This window comes from Rousettus aegyptiacus, unplaced genomic scaffold (genome assembly GCF_014176215.1).
Source record: "Rousettus aegyptiacus isolate mRouAeg1 unplaced genomic scaffold, mRouAeg1.p scaffold_m13_p_6, whole genome shotgun sequence".
Lineage (NCBI taxonomy): Eukaryota > Metazoa > Chordata > Mammalia > Chiroptera > Pteropodidae > Rousettus > Rousettus aegyptiacus.
Genome location: NW_023416309.1, coordinates 16,204,645 through 16,223,150, shown reverse-complemented (window position 1 = coordinate 16,223,150; position 18,506 = coordinate 16,204,645). Strand labels below are relative to the sequence as shown.

At 36.5% G+C, this 18,506-nt stretch overlaps 1 protein-coding gene across 1 annotated transcript in view; it reads right to left on the bottom strand.

The window, feature by feature from the left end:
- The window catches only part of PPA1 (inorganic pyrophosphatase 1), a 38,015-nt gene extending 21,301 nt beyond the window's left edge, over positions 1–16,714 (bottom strand). Inside the window, exons 1-6 of the mRNA XM_016121069.2 lie at positions 16,538–16,714; positions 14,020–14,078; positions 5,360–5,413; positions 4,395–4,514; positions 2,234–2,320; positions 1,233–1,359 (exon numbers count right to left, since the gene is read on the bottom strand). Of these exons, the coding sequence (XP_015976555.2) occupies positions 1,233–1,359; positions 2,234–2,320; positions 4,395–4,514; positions 5,360–5,413; positions 14,020–14,078; positions 16,538–16,601 (511 nt within the window). The 5' untranslated portion in view covers positions 16,602–16,714. The remainder of the gene's footprint in view (positions 1–1,232; positions 1,360–2,233; positions 2,321–4,394; positions 4,515–5,359; positions 5,414–14,019; positions 14,079–16,537) is intronic.
- Positions 16,715–18,506: the final 1,792 nt, after the last annotated feature.

The window sequence follows — 18,506 nt, the reverse complement described above, 5'->3', positions numbered from 1 at the left end:
AACCCTTATGCACTGCTTGCAGGACTGTAAAATAGAGCAGCTGGCTTTGGAAAAAAGTTTGGCAGTTCCTTGAAAGCTTAAACCTAAGAGCTACCATATCACTCAGCAACTCCATTCCTAGGTACATACAACCAAGAGGATTAAAAACATACGTCTATACAAAAACTTGTACAAGAATATTCATAGCAGCAACATTATTCCTAATAGCCAAAAACAAACCAAATGTCCATCAACAGATGAATGGATAAATAAAATGTGATCTATATCCATACAATGTAGTAGTATTCAGCCATAAAAAGGAACGAGTACTAATACATGCTACAACATGGATGAACCTAGAAAATATTATGCTAAGAAACCAGATACAAAAGGCCACATATTTTATGATTCCACACATATGAAATACCCATATTTGCAGTTGTCAGGGCTTTGAAAGGAGGAAGGAATAGGGAGTGACTGCTTAAAGGTACAAAGTTTCCTTTTGGGGTGATGAAAATGTTCTGGAACTAGGTAGTGGTGATAGTTGCACAAAAATGTGAATGTACTAAATGCCACTGAAATTTGACTCTAAAACAGTTAAAATGGTGAATTTTGTGTTACATTAATTTTACTGCCGAAAAAAGGAAGAATGAAATACCGATATATGTTACAATATAGATGAATGCTGAAAACATTATGCTAAGTGAAACAAGCCAGACATATCATCATAGGAACTCCTTTATATGAAATGTTCAGAATAGGCAAATCCACAGAGACAAACAATAGATCAGTGGCTGCCTGGGACTGAGGGAAGTGGAAATAGGGCATGACTGCTAATGGATGTGGGTGGGGTTTTCTGTTGGAATGGTAAAAATATCCTGTAATTAATGGTTGTGATGGCTGTACAACCTAGTGAATATATTAGAAACCACAGGATTGCACACTTTAAAATGGTGACTTTAATGGTATGTAGATTATATCTCAAAATAAATAAATAGGACAACTGAGTATGAGTATGTGAGAAAAGAGAGGAACAAAAGAGTAAACACAAACTACCAGATTTTTCTTTCCTGGTACGAAGGGGAAAGTTTACTAATCATAGAAGTTCTATTAGAAATAACAATGCTTTGTCAAATGTTTTGCTCCGCCATTCTTCAACAGTTCACAGGCGTGACCTTACAATTCTGTCATTACAGGTTAAGTGGTGCATCAGATTTAGATACAAAGACTTGAGACTCTTCAAGTTTTCTTACCATTATAATTAGCTGCATCAGGATCGTCCACATTAATGGCAATGACTTTCCAGTCAGTTTCCCCTTCATCAATCATAGCCAATATGCCTAGAACTTTCACCCTGATTATTTCACCTCTTGAACATACCTGAAAGTCAATAATCACAGTCAAGACAACACTACAGAACAAAATTTTGGAAGAAAAGCTTTACTTGGTGGATAACAGAAAATAAAGAAAATGCCAAGTTTCTGCAAACTTACCCTAAGATTGTTTCTATAAGCAGTTTTTAAAAAGCTAACCAAGTAAATGCCATCAGTTCTACTTAAAGGTCCTAAGAAAATTAGTGACATAATTCAGGGTAACTAATATTTTTGAAGCTGTCATTGATTATGCCAAAAATAAACCCTCCATCATTTGTTTCAAATACATATTTTAATGTGCTTTCTTTACCTTTTATTTTATAGAAGCCACTAAGTTACACAAGTCATACGATATGACTAAACTTGGTGACTTAAGAAACTGAATGATAACTTTCTTTTCAGCTGTTTACTATTTCTCTCTGCCTGAGAAAGACTGTAAAAAAATATAACCATAGTCAAGACTCTTGGGGCAGACTACTTTATATAGAGGAATCCCTGCCATTTATCTCCAACTTCTGAGGTTATTTGGCTTCAGTAATCAATTCACTGATCACTCCAAACCATTATGCAAGGTTTTCCTTATATTGAGATGAATTTTGCCTCCTGGTACCCTTCACCTATTGACCAATCATCTGCCTTCTAAAGCAGCACAGAACATGTCCACTTCTTCCAAATATGTGTATAGTCATATACTCATACATGCATTTTTTCTAGGTTAGGTTTAACTGTACAAATTATAATATACAAATACTTAAAATGAAATGGAAGCTTCTAATCACCCAAACAATGTCATTATTCACAATGTTTTTTTGAAGTATAACTTTGTATATTTCATTAATATCATCTTAAACACTAAAGAAAAATATTTCAGATTCTATTACCTTGCTTCCAATTTCACACACATCAATTGGGTCGTTATCACCACAACAGCCAGTGTGTTTGTCATTGTGTCCTGGGTATTCCCAAGTCTGAAAAAAAAAGACTTATTAGAGCATATCACTCCTATACATGCTACTGACAAAGTAGATCACATTGACATTAAAAGATAACATCCCAAGAGTCTTTCTGAAAAAAAGAAATTTATCTTCAGCTATTTTTGCTCATTTAAAAAATTCTTTATTTGCATCTAAGAATCTTAACTACACACGATAATTTTAATTAAATGCCAGGGCCCCTATTATTCATAGAACACTAAACTAAATTTAAGCTTTAGAATGAATAATGATCCTATTTAAAACAAACAAAAAACAATCACCTACTGAGACAAATGTAAACACTGATATAGACCCAAATATTTACTTTAAAAATATATTAAAAGAAAATTGCTTTGAAGAAATCTCTGTACTATCTGCTACTAACTACATTTTCTTTAAAATAAATTTCCAAAGAGGTAGATTGGCAATAATATTAAAACAGAGCACACAGCCATGCCACCCCTGAACAAGCCCCATCCCGTCTGACCTCAGAAGCTAAGCAGGGTCAGGCTTGGTTAGTACTTGCATGGGAGACCACCTAGGAAGACCAGGTGCTGTAGGCGTAAAAAATTAAAAAATAAGGGATTGTAAACTGACAAGGTCCTTGCAATCAGTGAGGTCAACCAAGGGCTGCCTCACCTAATAAAAAAGAAAGAAAACAGAAACTGTGTGTTCTGATGATAAAAGTATCATTGCTGACCAGGAGCCAAAATTGAAAAGTTTAATCAGGATTTTTTGAAGCTTAAAATTGCTGGTTTTCTTTCCTGCTAAATTGCAAGACAGAATCCTTACAGAGCATCTCATAAAAAAAACAGATGGCCTGTGTTTGCCAAGAAGTCAAGCTTAAAATGTAGCTGTTGTTTTGGCTCATTTCTCCCCAATCCAGAACATATTTCTTGGATTTGTTTGCCTACTTAGCTGGAGCAAAGGCAAAAAGATAAAAGCAAAGGATGAAAACGGAAGACCAGATCCAACAAAGCCAAATCCAAGCTACAGAAGAATGAGAATTTCAGCTATGTTTTCCCAGAAGGATGATATTTCAAGGCTAAATACTAGGCCAACTGAAGTACAAGGTAAAGTGCTATAATTAAGGCAGACAAATAACTTTGTAATTACCTCACAAACTAAATGAATTGGACCTATGCTTTTGTAACTTATAGTTTCACAGTAGATTCCACTTAATAGACTTAATGATTAATACAAACAAAGCATTTATCGACAGGAAAAAAAAATATATTGAATATTTTGTTTGAATATTTTGTGTAAAAATCGTAAGTGCCACAGCATTCACCTAGCCAAATCAGAATTAAATCTGTCATTTACTCATAATAGACAAGATTATAGAGATTTTTCAAATGTGACATAAGGTCCTACTACACACTGGAATTGTGCTGTGATTAAACTGGTAAACAATTTATACCCTACTACCCACAGATAAATTGGTAAATAATTTATACCCTATAGATACCATATCACCACCACCTCCTCAAAGGACTGTTTAGGAAATCAGAATCCCATTCTTTACCACAGAAAGCTCAGCGTTAAGAAGGAATCAGGACTCTCAACATAAAGATCAACAGCTGTGAGAACTAGGTGCTTTATTCCTCACAATAGCCATATGAGCGAAGTACTATTAATATCTCAGGGGGAGACAGTCGTGTCTTGGGGAGGAAGAAGCAGAGGCAAATTAGGTAACTTAAGAAGTGGCGGCCTTGGGATTTGAACCCTAGTCTGCCTGGTGCCAAAAATAGTCTATATTGTCTCTCTTAATAGATTTACCACTCATTCTATAAAAAAAGAATGTGTATAGTATATAACTAGTCCACATATATAGGAAGAAAAATATTTCAGAAAAGAACAAATTTTCAAATGTGAACTTAAACATTGTAAATATCTTTATCTTGAAAATAAGTTATTGAAAAAATATTAAAATTAGTTAATTACTCCTTATGTTTTAAAAACCTATTACAGCAAAAACTCTCTGAGGATGTTTAAATCTTTTTTACTAAAAGCAGGTTAATTTTTTTTTTAGCTAAAAAGTACATTTCTAGCAATTGCATAGACATACCTGAGGGATGGCACCATAGTTCCAGATATATCCTTTGTAAGGGAACAAATTTGCAACATAACGAAGTTTTCCTTTTTTCACATCTTGTTTAATTGGGTTTAAAGGGTCCTTTGTAGCAATCTGAAATAAAAAATTTCAATTCATTGTATATTTGGATGTGAAATACTATTCGAATACGGATTTGAGGAAATTAATTATGGAATGTACATACCCTAGTTCCATTTTAATGATATATTTTACTGCTAACATTTTTATAATTTGAAATAAGTCTCTCTGTAATCAGCCTTTAAGTGGAAAACATCTGAAGTCTACACGCACTACCAAGAAGGCAAAAGGAACATTTACTAATTCCAGAAAGCAAAACTGAACTTACCTAGAATAAATCTTAACATTTGAGAAGTAAGATTTTTATTAAAAGGACAAAATAAATATTATCCAACTTCAGCTTTCCTTTCAAGGACTTAAAAATTATTCAATTATTTAAGTGTCTATTACATGAGAAGTGTAATTACTGTTGAAAAGCTTAAGTAATATAAGACACATAACAAATACCCACTAACAGAAAGCCAGATATCTTAGGTGTCATCAGGAGGAAATAAACAAAATGCAACAGAAATTCCAATAAGATCATTTGTTGAGGTGACTAAGGAAAGCCCATTGACCCTATGGAGGAGTTGATGATGGACTTAAGAAGAAGACAGGAGAAAAAGGTAATTCTAGGCTTTGGGAACTCCAGAAGCAAAGGTGTAGGGAAGGAAAGTCTGTAACAAACTTGCAAATTATAAATGGCTGAGTTTAGTTGGAGCACAGAGGAAAGAATGGCAGGCAATGGGAGATGCAACTGGAAAATAGATTGGGACCAGAAAGAGGAAAACCTTGAACTTCAGCTGTTTAACCCTTGGGCAAATCAGTGTGGCTAGGTTAAAACTAATCATCTACATCTATCAATATACGGTGAAACATACCTCCATTTTTGCATTGGACCAGCGCGGTACTTCAACTACCATGTGGAACACATCCTGAAAAAGAGAGAAGGTGCGCTGATCACAGGAGCTAATTTGTTTTCTTCAGTGAGTATGCCCTAGTTCCTCCAAAGCTAAACTGCTCTTTATATCGAATCTTTGAAGTCAATGGATTTTCAATAAAATGCATCAAAAAATAAGACTGATGGATGAAGAGACAAAACAAATATAGCAAAATATTATTCTGCAAAAATATCGAAGAACCAAGGTGTGGGTATATGGTTGTTCATGGTAGAATTTTTCAAACACTTTGGAATTTTTAAAAATTTTCTTAATAAAAGTTGGGGTGTGTGTGTGGAAAGAACGTTTCTATAAAGGAAACAATGCTTAAACATAACAGAACTTGTATTTCTGAGAAAGGCCCTCTTCAAAGCAAACATCTCCAAAAACTACTCATTCCCTCCAGTGATTCTACAATTACTCAAAATGTTTTTAGATCACCTAGTTCAGAGGCGATTTATAAGACAAATCCCAAATCAGTTTAATTACTTTGTCATACTTCCACTTTAGCCTCAAATAAAATTAATCAGCTTGATTACCCACAACGTTCCCTTAATTTGGCTTTTTAAAAATTAAGTACTCCTCAAAAGGACAAGAAGTTTGACACTGAAAAGAAAATATATTCCAAAAATATTTTAACCAAAGGCAGTTCTAGTGCAATTAATTTACAGCCTTAAACTGACTACTTTGAAACAAATGATATATTTTTTAAAATTACCAAGTGCTTATTGTTTGAAAACACAATGAACGAAAATATGACTGCCATCTCATTTTGCACACCCAAATAAAATATAGGGTCTCTAACTGGCATAAGATCACTAATTAAAACAGCTTTAAGGAGTCAGAAAATTATTTTTACCAAGGAATAGAACTTTAAATGCAGTAATTGTTCAGTTTATAGGCTCTGCAAAGGGCACACATGAAGCCAAATTTGCAATTACTGTATCATAAAATGTACATTTTTAAAAGCTAATTTAAAATGAAAATCACTTAGTTACACAAGTTTTTAAGATTACTTGTTACTTTGCATTAAAAAAAAAAACCCCACGGACTGATAAACTACAAGAGAATAAGTCAAAGCCAATAATTACCTTGTGGCTACTTTTAATCAAGCAGAAAAGCTACACAGATTTATATTCAAGAGTGTAAAACTTCTGTCATTCATCTAAGTTCTTGGCCAAACTAAGGGAGACTAAAAGCATTTTATGAGTTTCTTCTCCAGGCCTCCTGATGCCTACGTGCTAACAACATATAAACCACAAAGAATGGAGACATTTAAGTCCAGGATTGAATAAACCGCTCTATCCTTGTAAAGCAGTAACTGGATGATTTTAGAAAACATAACACTAATTTTTCAGGGTAGAAACCTCACATCCAATTTTTGATTAAATTTCATTCTACTCACTATAAGTTTTCAAGAACTACATCTATCTAGTACCATACTCTGGTAATAAAAAGTAAGATCCGGACATCTATTATACTAGAACAAAGTCAGGTATTTTAAAGTTTTCAGCAGCAATATCCTAAAGATTCACAAGATGGAGCCATTACTACATGAAAGATTAACTGAGCTGTGAAAACCGAGATTGGTTATTTTAAAGAAAATGTTACTAAACGAATACACTGCCTCAAGAAAAAATGTGGTAAATAGGGCCGAAATCACTGACTGAACACTTCAGTGTAATTAAATAATAAATACATACAGATCTCAAAACCACATGACCTAATATTACAAACCTGTATAACTAATAGCTAAAAGCCAAAAACGAAAAAACAATAACAACAAAAAAACCACATTCGCTGGGCAAAACTAGCAAGGAATATCTTGCGAGGAGCCATATGTCCAATTCATTCATTTTTTTTTCAACAAATAACTTATTGACCACCACCATTATGTGCCAGACACTTTTCTAGGCACTGAAGACTAGCAGTGAACAGAATAAAGGCTTTAAACTCCCTAAGGGTTGGATCACCAAACCAGGTCCCTCAGCCTGTGGGTCACAGTCTATACACAGAATGGAGTCCTCAAACCTAGATGACAGACTAGTCTGTAAAATGAATATTTAACACGTTTTTTAAGTATATGTACATGCTGTAGTGATTACTGTATTTTTTTAAAGCAATGAATTTGTAATAGCTTTTAGTCATTACTTTTTTTCTTTATTATCACAAGGGAAAGTATTTTTAAATATTTTGATATAAAAAAATGGGGGTTTCATACTTTAGTAGGAACTACTACTAAAGAACAGTTTATTTCTCCTAGACAACATGACTACATTGCAGAGGTTGTCACTAGGTGAACAATGATACTTAGAATTTTTAGGGTAACTGACGTGAGAAATTCAACCAATTACTCCATTGCTGGAAAAACTTTTACTGTTAAAAACAGTAGGCATTCTCACTGGAATTCTTGTGCACTGTTGGTAAGAAAGTAGAATTATACAAACTCTGTGGAAAACAGTATGGTGATATCTCAAAAAATTAAAAGTAGAATTACTATATTGAGCATTGTAGACAGAGCTGACTCAGTCTTGAGGCTTATCCACCATATTGACTCCTGCCTCACCCCACTGCACGTCCGGGAATATACACAAGAACTCCGTAGTGAGTGGTCCTAGATATTATCTGTCTCTTAACCAACTCTGGCACCAGAGCCTCTCAGCATCTGGTCTTCTGGTCTTTCATTGCCTCTCCCTCCCCTCACTTTAGATTAAACACACATTCCTTTCTCAGCACCTAGACTCATTGCTTTTAACTATAAACACAGTCTGGAAGATGCAGAGGATATCTATATAATCTTGCCACCACCCAAGATGTATCTCGTATGTAAATTAATAAACTCTTCATGTAATGACAGAGTTGTCAACCGTTTTCTCCAGTCTCTTAGCCCCAGGAAATTTTACATAACATAAATGATCCAGCAACTACACTGCTGGGTATCTACCTTAAAGAACTGAAAGTAGCGTCCTCAAGAGATATTTGTACACCTATGTTCACAGCAGCATTATTCACGATAGCTAAAACATGGAAGCAACCCAAGTGTCCTCACTGGTGAGTGAATAGAAAAGCAAAATGTGATATATACGACATGGATGAACCTTGAAGACATTATGCTAAGAGAAATAAGTCAGATACAAAAACACAAATACTGTACAATTCCACTTCCATGAGATATCTAAAGTGCCAAGGGATAGGGTGATGGAGGCGAATGGGGAGCTATTGTTTAATGGGTAAACAGTTTCAGTTTGAGCAGATGAAAAGAGTTCTGGAGATGAAGGGTGGGGATGGATGCACAAAAACATGAACTTAATACCACTGTCCCATACACCTAAACATGGTTAAAATGGCAAATTTTATGTTATATGCACTTTAAAAATTAATATGCATGCTAACATTTCCAATGTTTATGCACTTAAAAATACTAAGACAAGATCTTAGAAAATTCATTATCACCCAGTTAGAAATTCATGCCTTCTTTCTTTAATTCTAATTGGTTTCAACTATTACTTCACTCAACCCTGAATTTACGGTTTTATTATTTCCATTGTTAGGACTTCTCAGAACTCTGTTCTCTACTTCTGCTATGCTTTGGATTCTAAATCCCTGTTCTGGCACCCAAGCTCACAGCTCCCTGTTTTCAACACTGGATCCGAAACCTAGTACATAAGTAGCTTAAATTAGCATTTCCAAGTTGACTCTCACGGATTTCTCTAGATAACTTCAGAAATCAAGTAAATACTAGATTTAGGAATCTGATTCCACCACTCTTTTTGGTATTGCAATAAAATTTGGAGAACAACATGTAAACAAGATATAAACAATATATAAAGCAAGAGCTTAATAAAAAACAAGGGCACCTTGCCTTTTTTTTTTTAACTTCTAGAGTAGTTTTGAGTACAAAATCCCTAACAGAAGAGCTCATGTAGTTAACAAAGTTTCTTTTGAAAGGCTGTAGCAGATTTCATCATTTCCAAGAATATTTTTACCTTATTAAGTGCCCACCAAGTGACAACGGCTCTTAACCCTTAGTTTCGAATTATGGCTTCAAAGTCAGTTTTGTAAATACAGGGTATATACTCTTAGTTGTTAAAAGTAAATGGGTTCCTCCTTGTACACTTAATTGAAATGTCCTAACTAAAAATAAGCTCCTATTTTGTCCCCTCAGGAGAGCTTCAAAATGACTAAATTTTGAAAACAAATTCTAACTATAATCTGTTTACTTTCTTCCCTTTATAAAAATCAAGCATGAGTCTACACTTCCAGCTGTCAAACTCTTCTACGATTTTTCAGTGACTAAGAATTTTGATCATAGAACCCTTCCCAAGAAAAATGTACATTTATACCAATTGCGATTTCACAGAACCTCTGAAACCCACCAAGTCCAGGGCCTTGGATTAGAATCCCTAGACTAGAAAACAGTATCTTCTTCCCAAAGAAAGTTCTTATTCATTTTCTTTGAATTCTAGGCTAAAACAAAAATTTAAGTAACCCTTTTTTTTCTATATAATCAAAAAGATATTCACTGTAGAAAATGTGGGAAAAAGCACAAAGTAAAATCTGCCTCACATACATGCCTCCCAGGAAGTATCTCAGTGGTTTAGATCACAGCCAGAATGCCTGGGTTTGAATCCAGCCACCACTGCTTATGAGTTCTCTAGCTGGTGATCCCAGACAAGGGGGTTAATAAAAGAACCTAGCTCAGAGAATGACATGACATGTTAGATAATCCACATAAGGGCTTTACCATAGTGCCTAAGGTATTAGAAGCATTCAATAAATATGAACAATATTATTTGACTTTTTAAATAATGATATTTAATAATGAGATTTCATTAATAAGCTAAATATACAGAACCATGAGATGTCAGTATAGAATGTAATATAAAATTCCACTAAGACCAACAGTGCTCAGAGGTAAAGTAACTTGCTCAGTATCACAAAACCACTTAGTGGTAAAACAAGGAGGGAAATCAAGATTTCTTACTCCTAGTTCAGTGATCTTTACCCCATAAAATAGAGCTCTCAAAGGCTTCAGAAATAACCAGTCATTATCGTCAACATGATCATCCTATTTTTATTTGAGAATTCACTATAAGCACATTATATGCATATTTAATCATCACAATTTAATTTTTTGATAACATTGATAAACTAGAGATTATGGTTAGAATATCCATTTTAAAATTTTAGTCATCTTAAAGCTCATCTAAGCAGAAAAAAGTTTATTCTTAGTTATAGATATGTCAATTAAGTTTAATTGTTGTCAGTTTTCATGTTTCCAGGGTTAACTTTCATTTGGAAAATGTAAAACCAAAAGATAAAACCCAGAAAACCCAACCATTCTACATACATAACAAGTTGGCAAAGACAAATGGTGTTTAAATTATTAATTCTGTGATATTTTTTAAACTTCCATTTATGGAACTGTCTATAAAAATAAATAGAAAATTCAAAAGAAAACAAATCCTGTAAGAAAATGAGTAATCTAAAAAGCATCCACTTGAGTAGTATAGAGGAGTCTAAAAGTTTTGGTATGGTGAGGTAGTATCTTTAAAAGTTAAGAATTATACACACTGCAGAAAATATTGTTTAATTTCTGAAGCATCAAGCTATTTGATTCGAAGCTTGACTTTTTTAGAGGAACAGAAAAGAAACATAGTTCTATATTTATATATGCTCCCAACAGTCACCTGAAAAACAAACAGAAGTCTATATTGTTAGAACTAGTATTTAACATCAAAGTTTAAGGTAGAATAAAAAAAATACCAAACTTCTAAAACTAAACATCAAATCATGATATTTGAACACTTTCACATTTAGATAAAGCTTCAACCCACCCATTGTTTCGCAGTGTTTATGCTACGTTCTGGATTTTTTAAACTTCTGGTATCTTAGAAATTTTATGTCAGACACTCTGAGTTACAGGTGTTTATATTTGATGCCCAAGTCCACCCAGAGCAAAGGACACTCTTACAATCTAAAATCCAGTGAGTCCTTACTTTTGCCTTTTTCCCAACGAATTTGGGAGTAATCCAAGCAGGGTATCTGAGTCATGAGGGTTCCCAGATTGGCTGGATTGATTATCATATGACACATACACCAAATTGAATGCTGTCCACATTGAAAGGTTCTGACTTAGAGTAGGAATAAGCCTTTGGGCATTTTTCCTTAGCTGAGCTGTGTTAAAGGTACCTTCCCTCATTATCACCCCTCAAATGACTGACCATATTAGGCATAAGGCCCATGGCCCCACACACAAAAAATGTATTTATATAAACAATCATATTGGAATATGTTTCAAATCATACTCTTCTGTAACCAACTAAATCAGATCTTTTATTTAGACTATAATCCAATTATTTCTTTGTACCACGCCCTTGTTTTGTATAAACTAAACTTACTTCAAAACAAAACAAAACAAAACAACTTTTTCCTGCAAGTGTTGAGTTTTACTGAGGTCTGGATCACTGATCCAGAGTTGTTGTAAGAGCTTGTGCTATTGAGCCAGCCTGTTACAAAGGCAGTCTCCATTCGAGTAATCCCAGATTATAGACATAACTCGTCCCATATAAGATTTCAAAGAATCATAGAGTAATTTGAGTGGATATGTTTTAACGACACCAAAATGTAGTCTCAGTTTCACATTCTGGGGTAAGCTGAAACAGCAATAAGATTAAGTACCATAACTACTATGATCATTCTGCTCTGTGAAGAGAATACTCCCTAATCACTTACTATAATCTGAATGTTTATGTCCTCCCAAAATTTATATGTCAAAATTCTAATCCTCAAAGGTGATAATATAGTAGGGGGGCCCTTTGGGAAATATGTAAGACATGAGGGTAGAACCCTCAGGAATGAGATTGATTAGTGCCTTACAAAAGAGGCTCCATAGAGCTCCCTATCCTCTTCTGCCATGTGAAGATACATGAGAACTCTGGGATCAGAAAAGGGCCCTCACCTAATCATGCTGGCACCTTGATCTTGGACTTCCACAACTGTGAGCAATAAACTTTTGCTGTTTATATGATACAGTCTGTGGTATTTCAATATAGCAGGCCAAATGGACTGACACAAACACACAAAAAACAGCTATTTATGTCAAGAAAATGCTTTCCTTCCTTAACACATCTATATGCTAAGGTACCATCAATAAAGAGGGACATCATTTTATTATATCTTCATTACTCAAAATGGTCTGAGATGTTACTGTAAGTACTATGCTATACAACTAATTATACAACAAACATAATTCAAGCCAACCAAATGATGCCAATTCAAGAGGAAGAAAGGACTCTGTAGTTCCAAGGAAATCAGATGTAACAAATCAGAGTTTCTGAATAAATATAACTTTGAGAATCATACAGAACACATGCCAATTAGAAGTGCCTCCTGAAACTGTGGCACCTAATTGTACTCGGGCTGTTTGCACCACTGCCTCCAGTTGGAGCCCAGCTAGGCAGGCTCCTCCAAAGCAACATATAGTTTGGATTTTCTGCCAATGTGTCAATACAAACTAGCAGCAAACTTCCTGGTAGCAGTACAATGAATTCGTCTGTTTCTGATAGTCAAGCACAGAAAAATAGTAAGACAGCACACACGAGGATAAAATTTCATCTTTACTAGTATTCTAGATTTGCATTGGAATGTGATGTTCATGTGTTTACATATCCACATCTAGCTAAGGAAGATCAATAACCTATGTACCTTTTACAATGCAAAAGGTCTGTACTCACTGTGAGTCAAGCTTCCTGACCAAATGAAAAAATGTTTTAAAATAGGGAAAAGAATCAAACATTTGTTCTTGTGTCAGTTCCTAAATACAGTACAGCCTTCTGTTGGGATGCAGGCTAAAAAAGCTGTGTTTTCTTTTTTTAAAAAAACTTTAAATTTGTACAAATAATGCATGCTCTTTGTAGAAAGGTTAAAAAATATAAAGGAAAACATAAAAGCAAAAACAAAAAAACGTCACTAGCAATTAATTCTACCTCCCAAAGATCACGAATATCTTGGACTACGTTGTTGTAGACTTCTTTTCCTAGTAAAGATTCTTACCAATTTGTGGTAAACCCATCGACTTGTGCTAAAGTTAGATTTCCTCAGCCCACTAGTATATACAGAAACAGACATCTCTTTTAGAAGTCTGTGGACTAAACTTTATTAATACTATTTGTAGATTTTAACTCTACCAGTCTATTAAAAGTACTGAATTCTCTTGTATTCACTGAATAATCTAGTTTATTTTTACTGTTTAGTAAATATCCCAAAGCCCAGATATTGGGCTGGCTACTTTGTTAACTTTAAAACCACTAATGAAGAACTAAGGTTTTAGTTCCAAATACACATATGGAAAAAGACTAATGTGATTTTTTTTTGTTAACCAATGCAACTTTAAAACATTTGCTTCTATTCCTCTACCCTTTCCCCAATTTCTAGTGGCTTCTTTAACCGAATAATCTGGTTTTAAGACTAACTTCCTACTCAATGCACCTTTAAGTCAAAGCACAATGAGATATTCTAAGCACTTGTTAAGATATCAGAAAATCCATGTGACATTAACTGATCTCAGTAAAGAGGCTATCCAAAAGATAAGGACACCTTACCTTATCTGCATAAATTGGAATATCATGAAATGGTGATATATATTGTCCGTTTTCATTTTCTGCAAAGTAAATTAGGAAAAGTTATTACTTTTTTGGTTAGTTATATTTTCAGATCCATGAGGTACACTTAAAAAAACTTTATTTTTTTGGAGCAACTAAGTTTATAATAAAATTGAGAAGGTACAGAGATTCCTATATACCCCCTGCTCCCACACAGGCATATCCTCCCCTATTATCAATACCACTTGTCAGAATGGTGAAGTACATTTTTTACTAAGATTTTACTCCCACAAAAAACTGGTTATATACTTTGCTTTTCCTGGCTCTCCTCTAAGATTGGGTTAAGTTTTCATCCTATACATTCCTTAGGAGTCTCACAGGTACTGTCTCACAGGTAATGAATGCAAGGACTGCCTTATATACCTTCATTTTTCCAAAGCCTAGAAGTACCTGGTATTCAAAAGGTAATCAAATTGTTTTGGGTTGATCTTCCATCAGTTAATAGGTTACAGAACTAATGAAATACTTGGGCTCAGGGGAGGGGAGGGGAGCAGTTTGCTGAATTATAAACCATGTTGCCTTAAATGATGTTCCAGGAAGATAAAGCCATCTTAGATTATGATTTTTCTTTGGGATAATCAAGTTGCAACAACACTTTCACAGGTAATTTCTATATTCTAGAGACCTAACTACCACATCCAAAAAGTAATTTTACAATGTCCTTATTATTCTTAGAAAACTTAAGGGTCAGTCCACATTATATTCCTTCAGGTTTAGAAAACATAGTAGAATAGGAAAAATCTAACAGTGACTACCTCCAATCCCAGAATTGGTTCCTTCAGAGTCAACTGAGCCTTTGCCGTCCAACCCACTACCAGTTTTAAAGAGACTGATAAATTTAACATTATAGAGGTTTAAAAAAGTTCTACAAGTAAAGGTGCTAAGAAATCTATGATTAAAAAATAATTATATAATTACATAGTTAGATCTAATTATTGGTATTTCTTAAGTTCCTAAAGAGTTTCATTTGATAAAAAGTGTTTTTAGCCAGTGTCAAAGTCAAAGAGTGGATTTGCTTTGGTCTTCCATAATGGCTATCGAATATTTGCTATCAATACAGAATCTAAAATCTGTGTTTGCTCTGCAAATATAGCTTGAAGACAATTATCCAATCATTCCCCCTTTCAAACCAATGATACCTCTCTAAATTCCTCCCATAAAGAGAAATTTGGGAGTCAACAGTAACTCCAGAAATATAGTTCAGTGATTTATTTGTCCAAAGTTCCTGCACTGCCCTTGATGCTTAATTCCAAAACTAAATAAAACAGAAGACCTACACTTCTTGGATTTTACATGGTACCTTAATGTTCAATTAGATGTGTAAACTTTAGAGTTCACTTTCCTTTTCCTCTCATCCCAGGTTACTTTTTGATAACTTTGTTCATTCTTTCAGTATTCCCATTTGTCCCCTCTAATCCCCTCTTTCCTGCCCTTCACACACAGGAGAACCCGAAGAATTCGCTGTACCTGCCCATTTCCTTACAAATAAAACTGTAAAGAAGTTATAATAGAAACACCTTTGGTGACACACTTTGGAAAGCTTCCGTTATTTCCAATAATCTATTCCTAGCAACTTGGGGCAGGAGCGGGGAGGGGGCGGTGGTGCGTAGAGAATAAATATAAACCCAAGCTAGCTTTCCTCCACCTACAAGGCAAAAAGGTGGTGCCTCGAGGAAAGCGGAGCGCCGCCACAGTGCAGCCTCCTCCGCTCTAAGTGCAGCCCGAAGTGCAGACTTGGGGTAGGTACCCCTTAGACGCCGTTTCCTGCACAAAATTAGGCACTTTCTTCGCTCGCCAGATTGACGTCATCTGTCAATGAGTTGAAGGGAAAAGTTTTGTTTCATAAAGCAAGTTACCAGCATCAGTGCTACGGGAAAACACGTGGCGGGAAAAGCAGGAGCGCTACCATGATTCTTAACCCCCGCCCCCAACAGATGGGTCCAGTCCCACCCTGACCTCCTGAAACGGGCCTGTTTCCCCGTCTGTAGAACAAAGGACTTAACTTAATCCGTTTGGTGCCTAAAGTCGGAGCTATAGTGGAGGAATTAAGGTCTTAGGGAGTCACCATCCCCCGCTCCCCTCTCCCTTTTCCTTCAAATTAGGGAATCCTCTTACGGAGATTAGTTTACCTCTAGGCACCTTTCTAGGGTGGCTCAGAGGTTTTCTTTTCCCATCGTACACTGTCCAAGTCGGACACCTGTAAAACTAGACTGGCCCAGGTTCGGGTCGAGTTGGGCGTGTGAAAGAAACGCCAACCCGTGCAGTCCCGCTCGCGGGCCGGACGTCTGAATAGGCCAGCTGTGCCGGCCCAGACCCCGGGGACTGGCCGGAGTTGTCCAGCCTGCGCCCGGGACAAGAGGTCATGCGCGGGCCGCGGGCGCCAAGGACCGACGCGAGGCGAGGCCCGGGAATGAATGGACGGACAGGAGGGGAGGGGCCGCGGATCGCCAACACTCACTGATGAAGACTCTGTACTCGAGGGTGAAGGGCACGGCGCGCTCCTCGCTGCTGAAGCCGCTCATGGTGCCGGAGACTAGCCACCGCCGCTGCTACAGAGCCACCAGCCCGCACGCGGCGCCGACTGACAAGACACTCTCGCGCCTGCGCACTGCGGACACTGGACCTGCGAGCGGTGCCGGGAGCTCCCTTTAACACTGCTGGCGCTCGCGGGCCTGCACCACCCACGCTCCGCCCACCTCGTGCGCAGGCGCACTCCGTCTGCTACGCACGTCTTCGCGTCCAGCCCTGCCCCCTAGGGCCCATCCTCCACAAACCAGCGACCATCCAGGCTGCGCCACGTCGCTGGCATTTGCCCTCTTCCTTGGTCGCGCGGGCTTTGGTGCTCTGACAGAGGATGTTAAAAGCTTAAATTTTTAGCCGGTACCAGCTAGGAATTGGCCGCCGACCTCTCCCCACCCACGCACTGGGAATTTACCTTTGACTCTCACACAACCTTTTCTAAGGAGTGATTCCTTATCTCAAAAGTCGTTTATAACTAACCCACTTTGCCAGGCAGGCCCTGCCCGTGATCTTAATGATGTGTATTTGTAGTTTTCTGATCTGTTTAAGCAAAGCTGTGGCATATTATGGACACCTGTAATGTCTACTAAGTACCAGTTTCATGACTTTCTAAGTGTATGACATCAAGAAAATTGTTATTAACCTCTCTGACTCAGTTTCTCATCTGGGAAACAGAGCTAGTAATAGTAACTATTTTATGGGTTGGAGGAATACACATCAAGAGTTGGAGGAAGGGCCTGGCTCCTTGTAAACGTTTAGTATGTGTAACTTATTTCCACCTTCCCCAGTGGAGGAGGTTTCACTCTGTCTTGCTTTGCGCCACTCACTCTGAGTCCTCAGGACCTTAAGATGAAAGCATTGGAAAAGTCCAGGCATGCGCTCTGAGTGAGGCTAGTCCCCAAAAGCTAAAGTTTGAGGTTGTAGGCAGATATTTGCATCATTTACATCTCCAATCCTATATGTTAAAAAACAAAAAAGTATATTACAAAATTATAATTATAAACTAGGAAATGATTATTCACATTTCAAAGAATACCTAGTATTATGTAAAATTTTTGATCGGCTGGGTTTCTCATAATGTGCCGTAAAGACATTTTGATTTAGCTCTTTTTTTGCAAAACAATGTCTGTTATATAAAATGAGATGCTCTCTGTATTAAATGGAAACCTAATAAGATAATTTGTTAATTAGAGTGTCCCTCTTGTCTTCATCCAAGCTCCCATTCATTTTCAGAAGGCCATGACTGACCTTTTGAACACTAAGTCACACTGTTTTATTAGAACACAGGGTAGGAAAAAAAAGAGTAGAGCAGTTATTTAGTAGGTGATACGATGTATTACTGAAAGCTAAAGGAATCTCTGCAAAATGAATACTAAGTAGGATCAACTTCAGGGAGTTTTTTGAGGACATACTCTCGATTAAAACTGCTCTCTCTGCCTTTGAGCAGTTGAAGCTAGTTTTCTGGGAAAAACTCAGACTCTATGACTTAATTATGGATGGAAATGATACAACAGTGTGTGCCCCATATACTTTCTCTTTTGCCTCCTGCTAACTCAGAGCAAGATAGTAAGATCTTGCTGGCCTCTGGACTTGAGCACCAGCTTTTATATCACTGAATGTGTTCAGGAGCCAATCAATACCAACTCCAATGAAATGCAAAGTCCGACTTTACTGGGGCACAAGTCAGTGCTTTGTAACAAGGGCGGTGAAGCCCAGAGGCCTAAGTGGACCTTGTTCTCCTTCTCATGTCTCCCTAGGGCTTAGCACAGAGCAGATGTTCAATGAATCTTTGTTGGACCAATGGAAAGAGGAATTAATGAAAAGAAAGGGGAAGGGAAATACCTTCTTAAGTATATTAGTTTGACAAAGGATTAACCCAACTGTTCTCATACATTATTTTTCTTGCT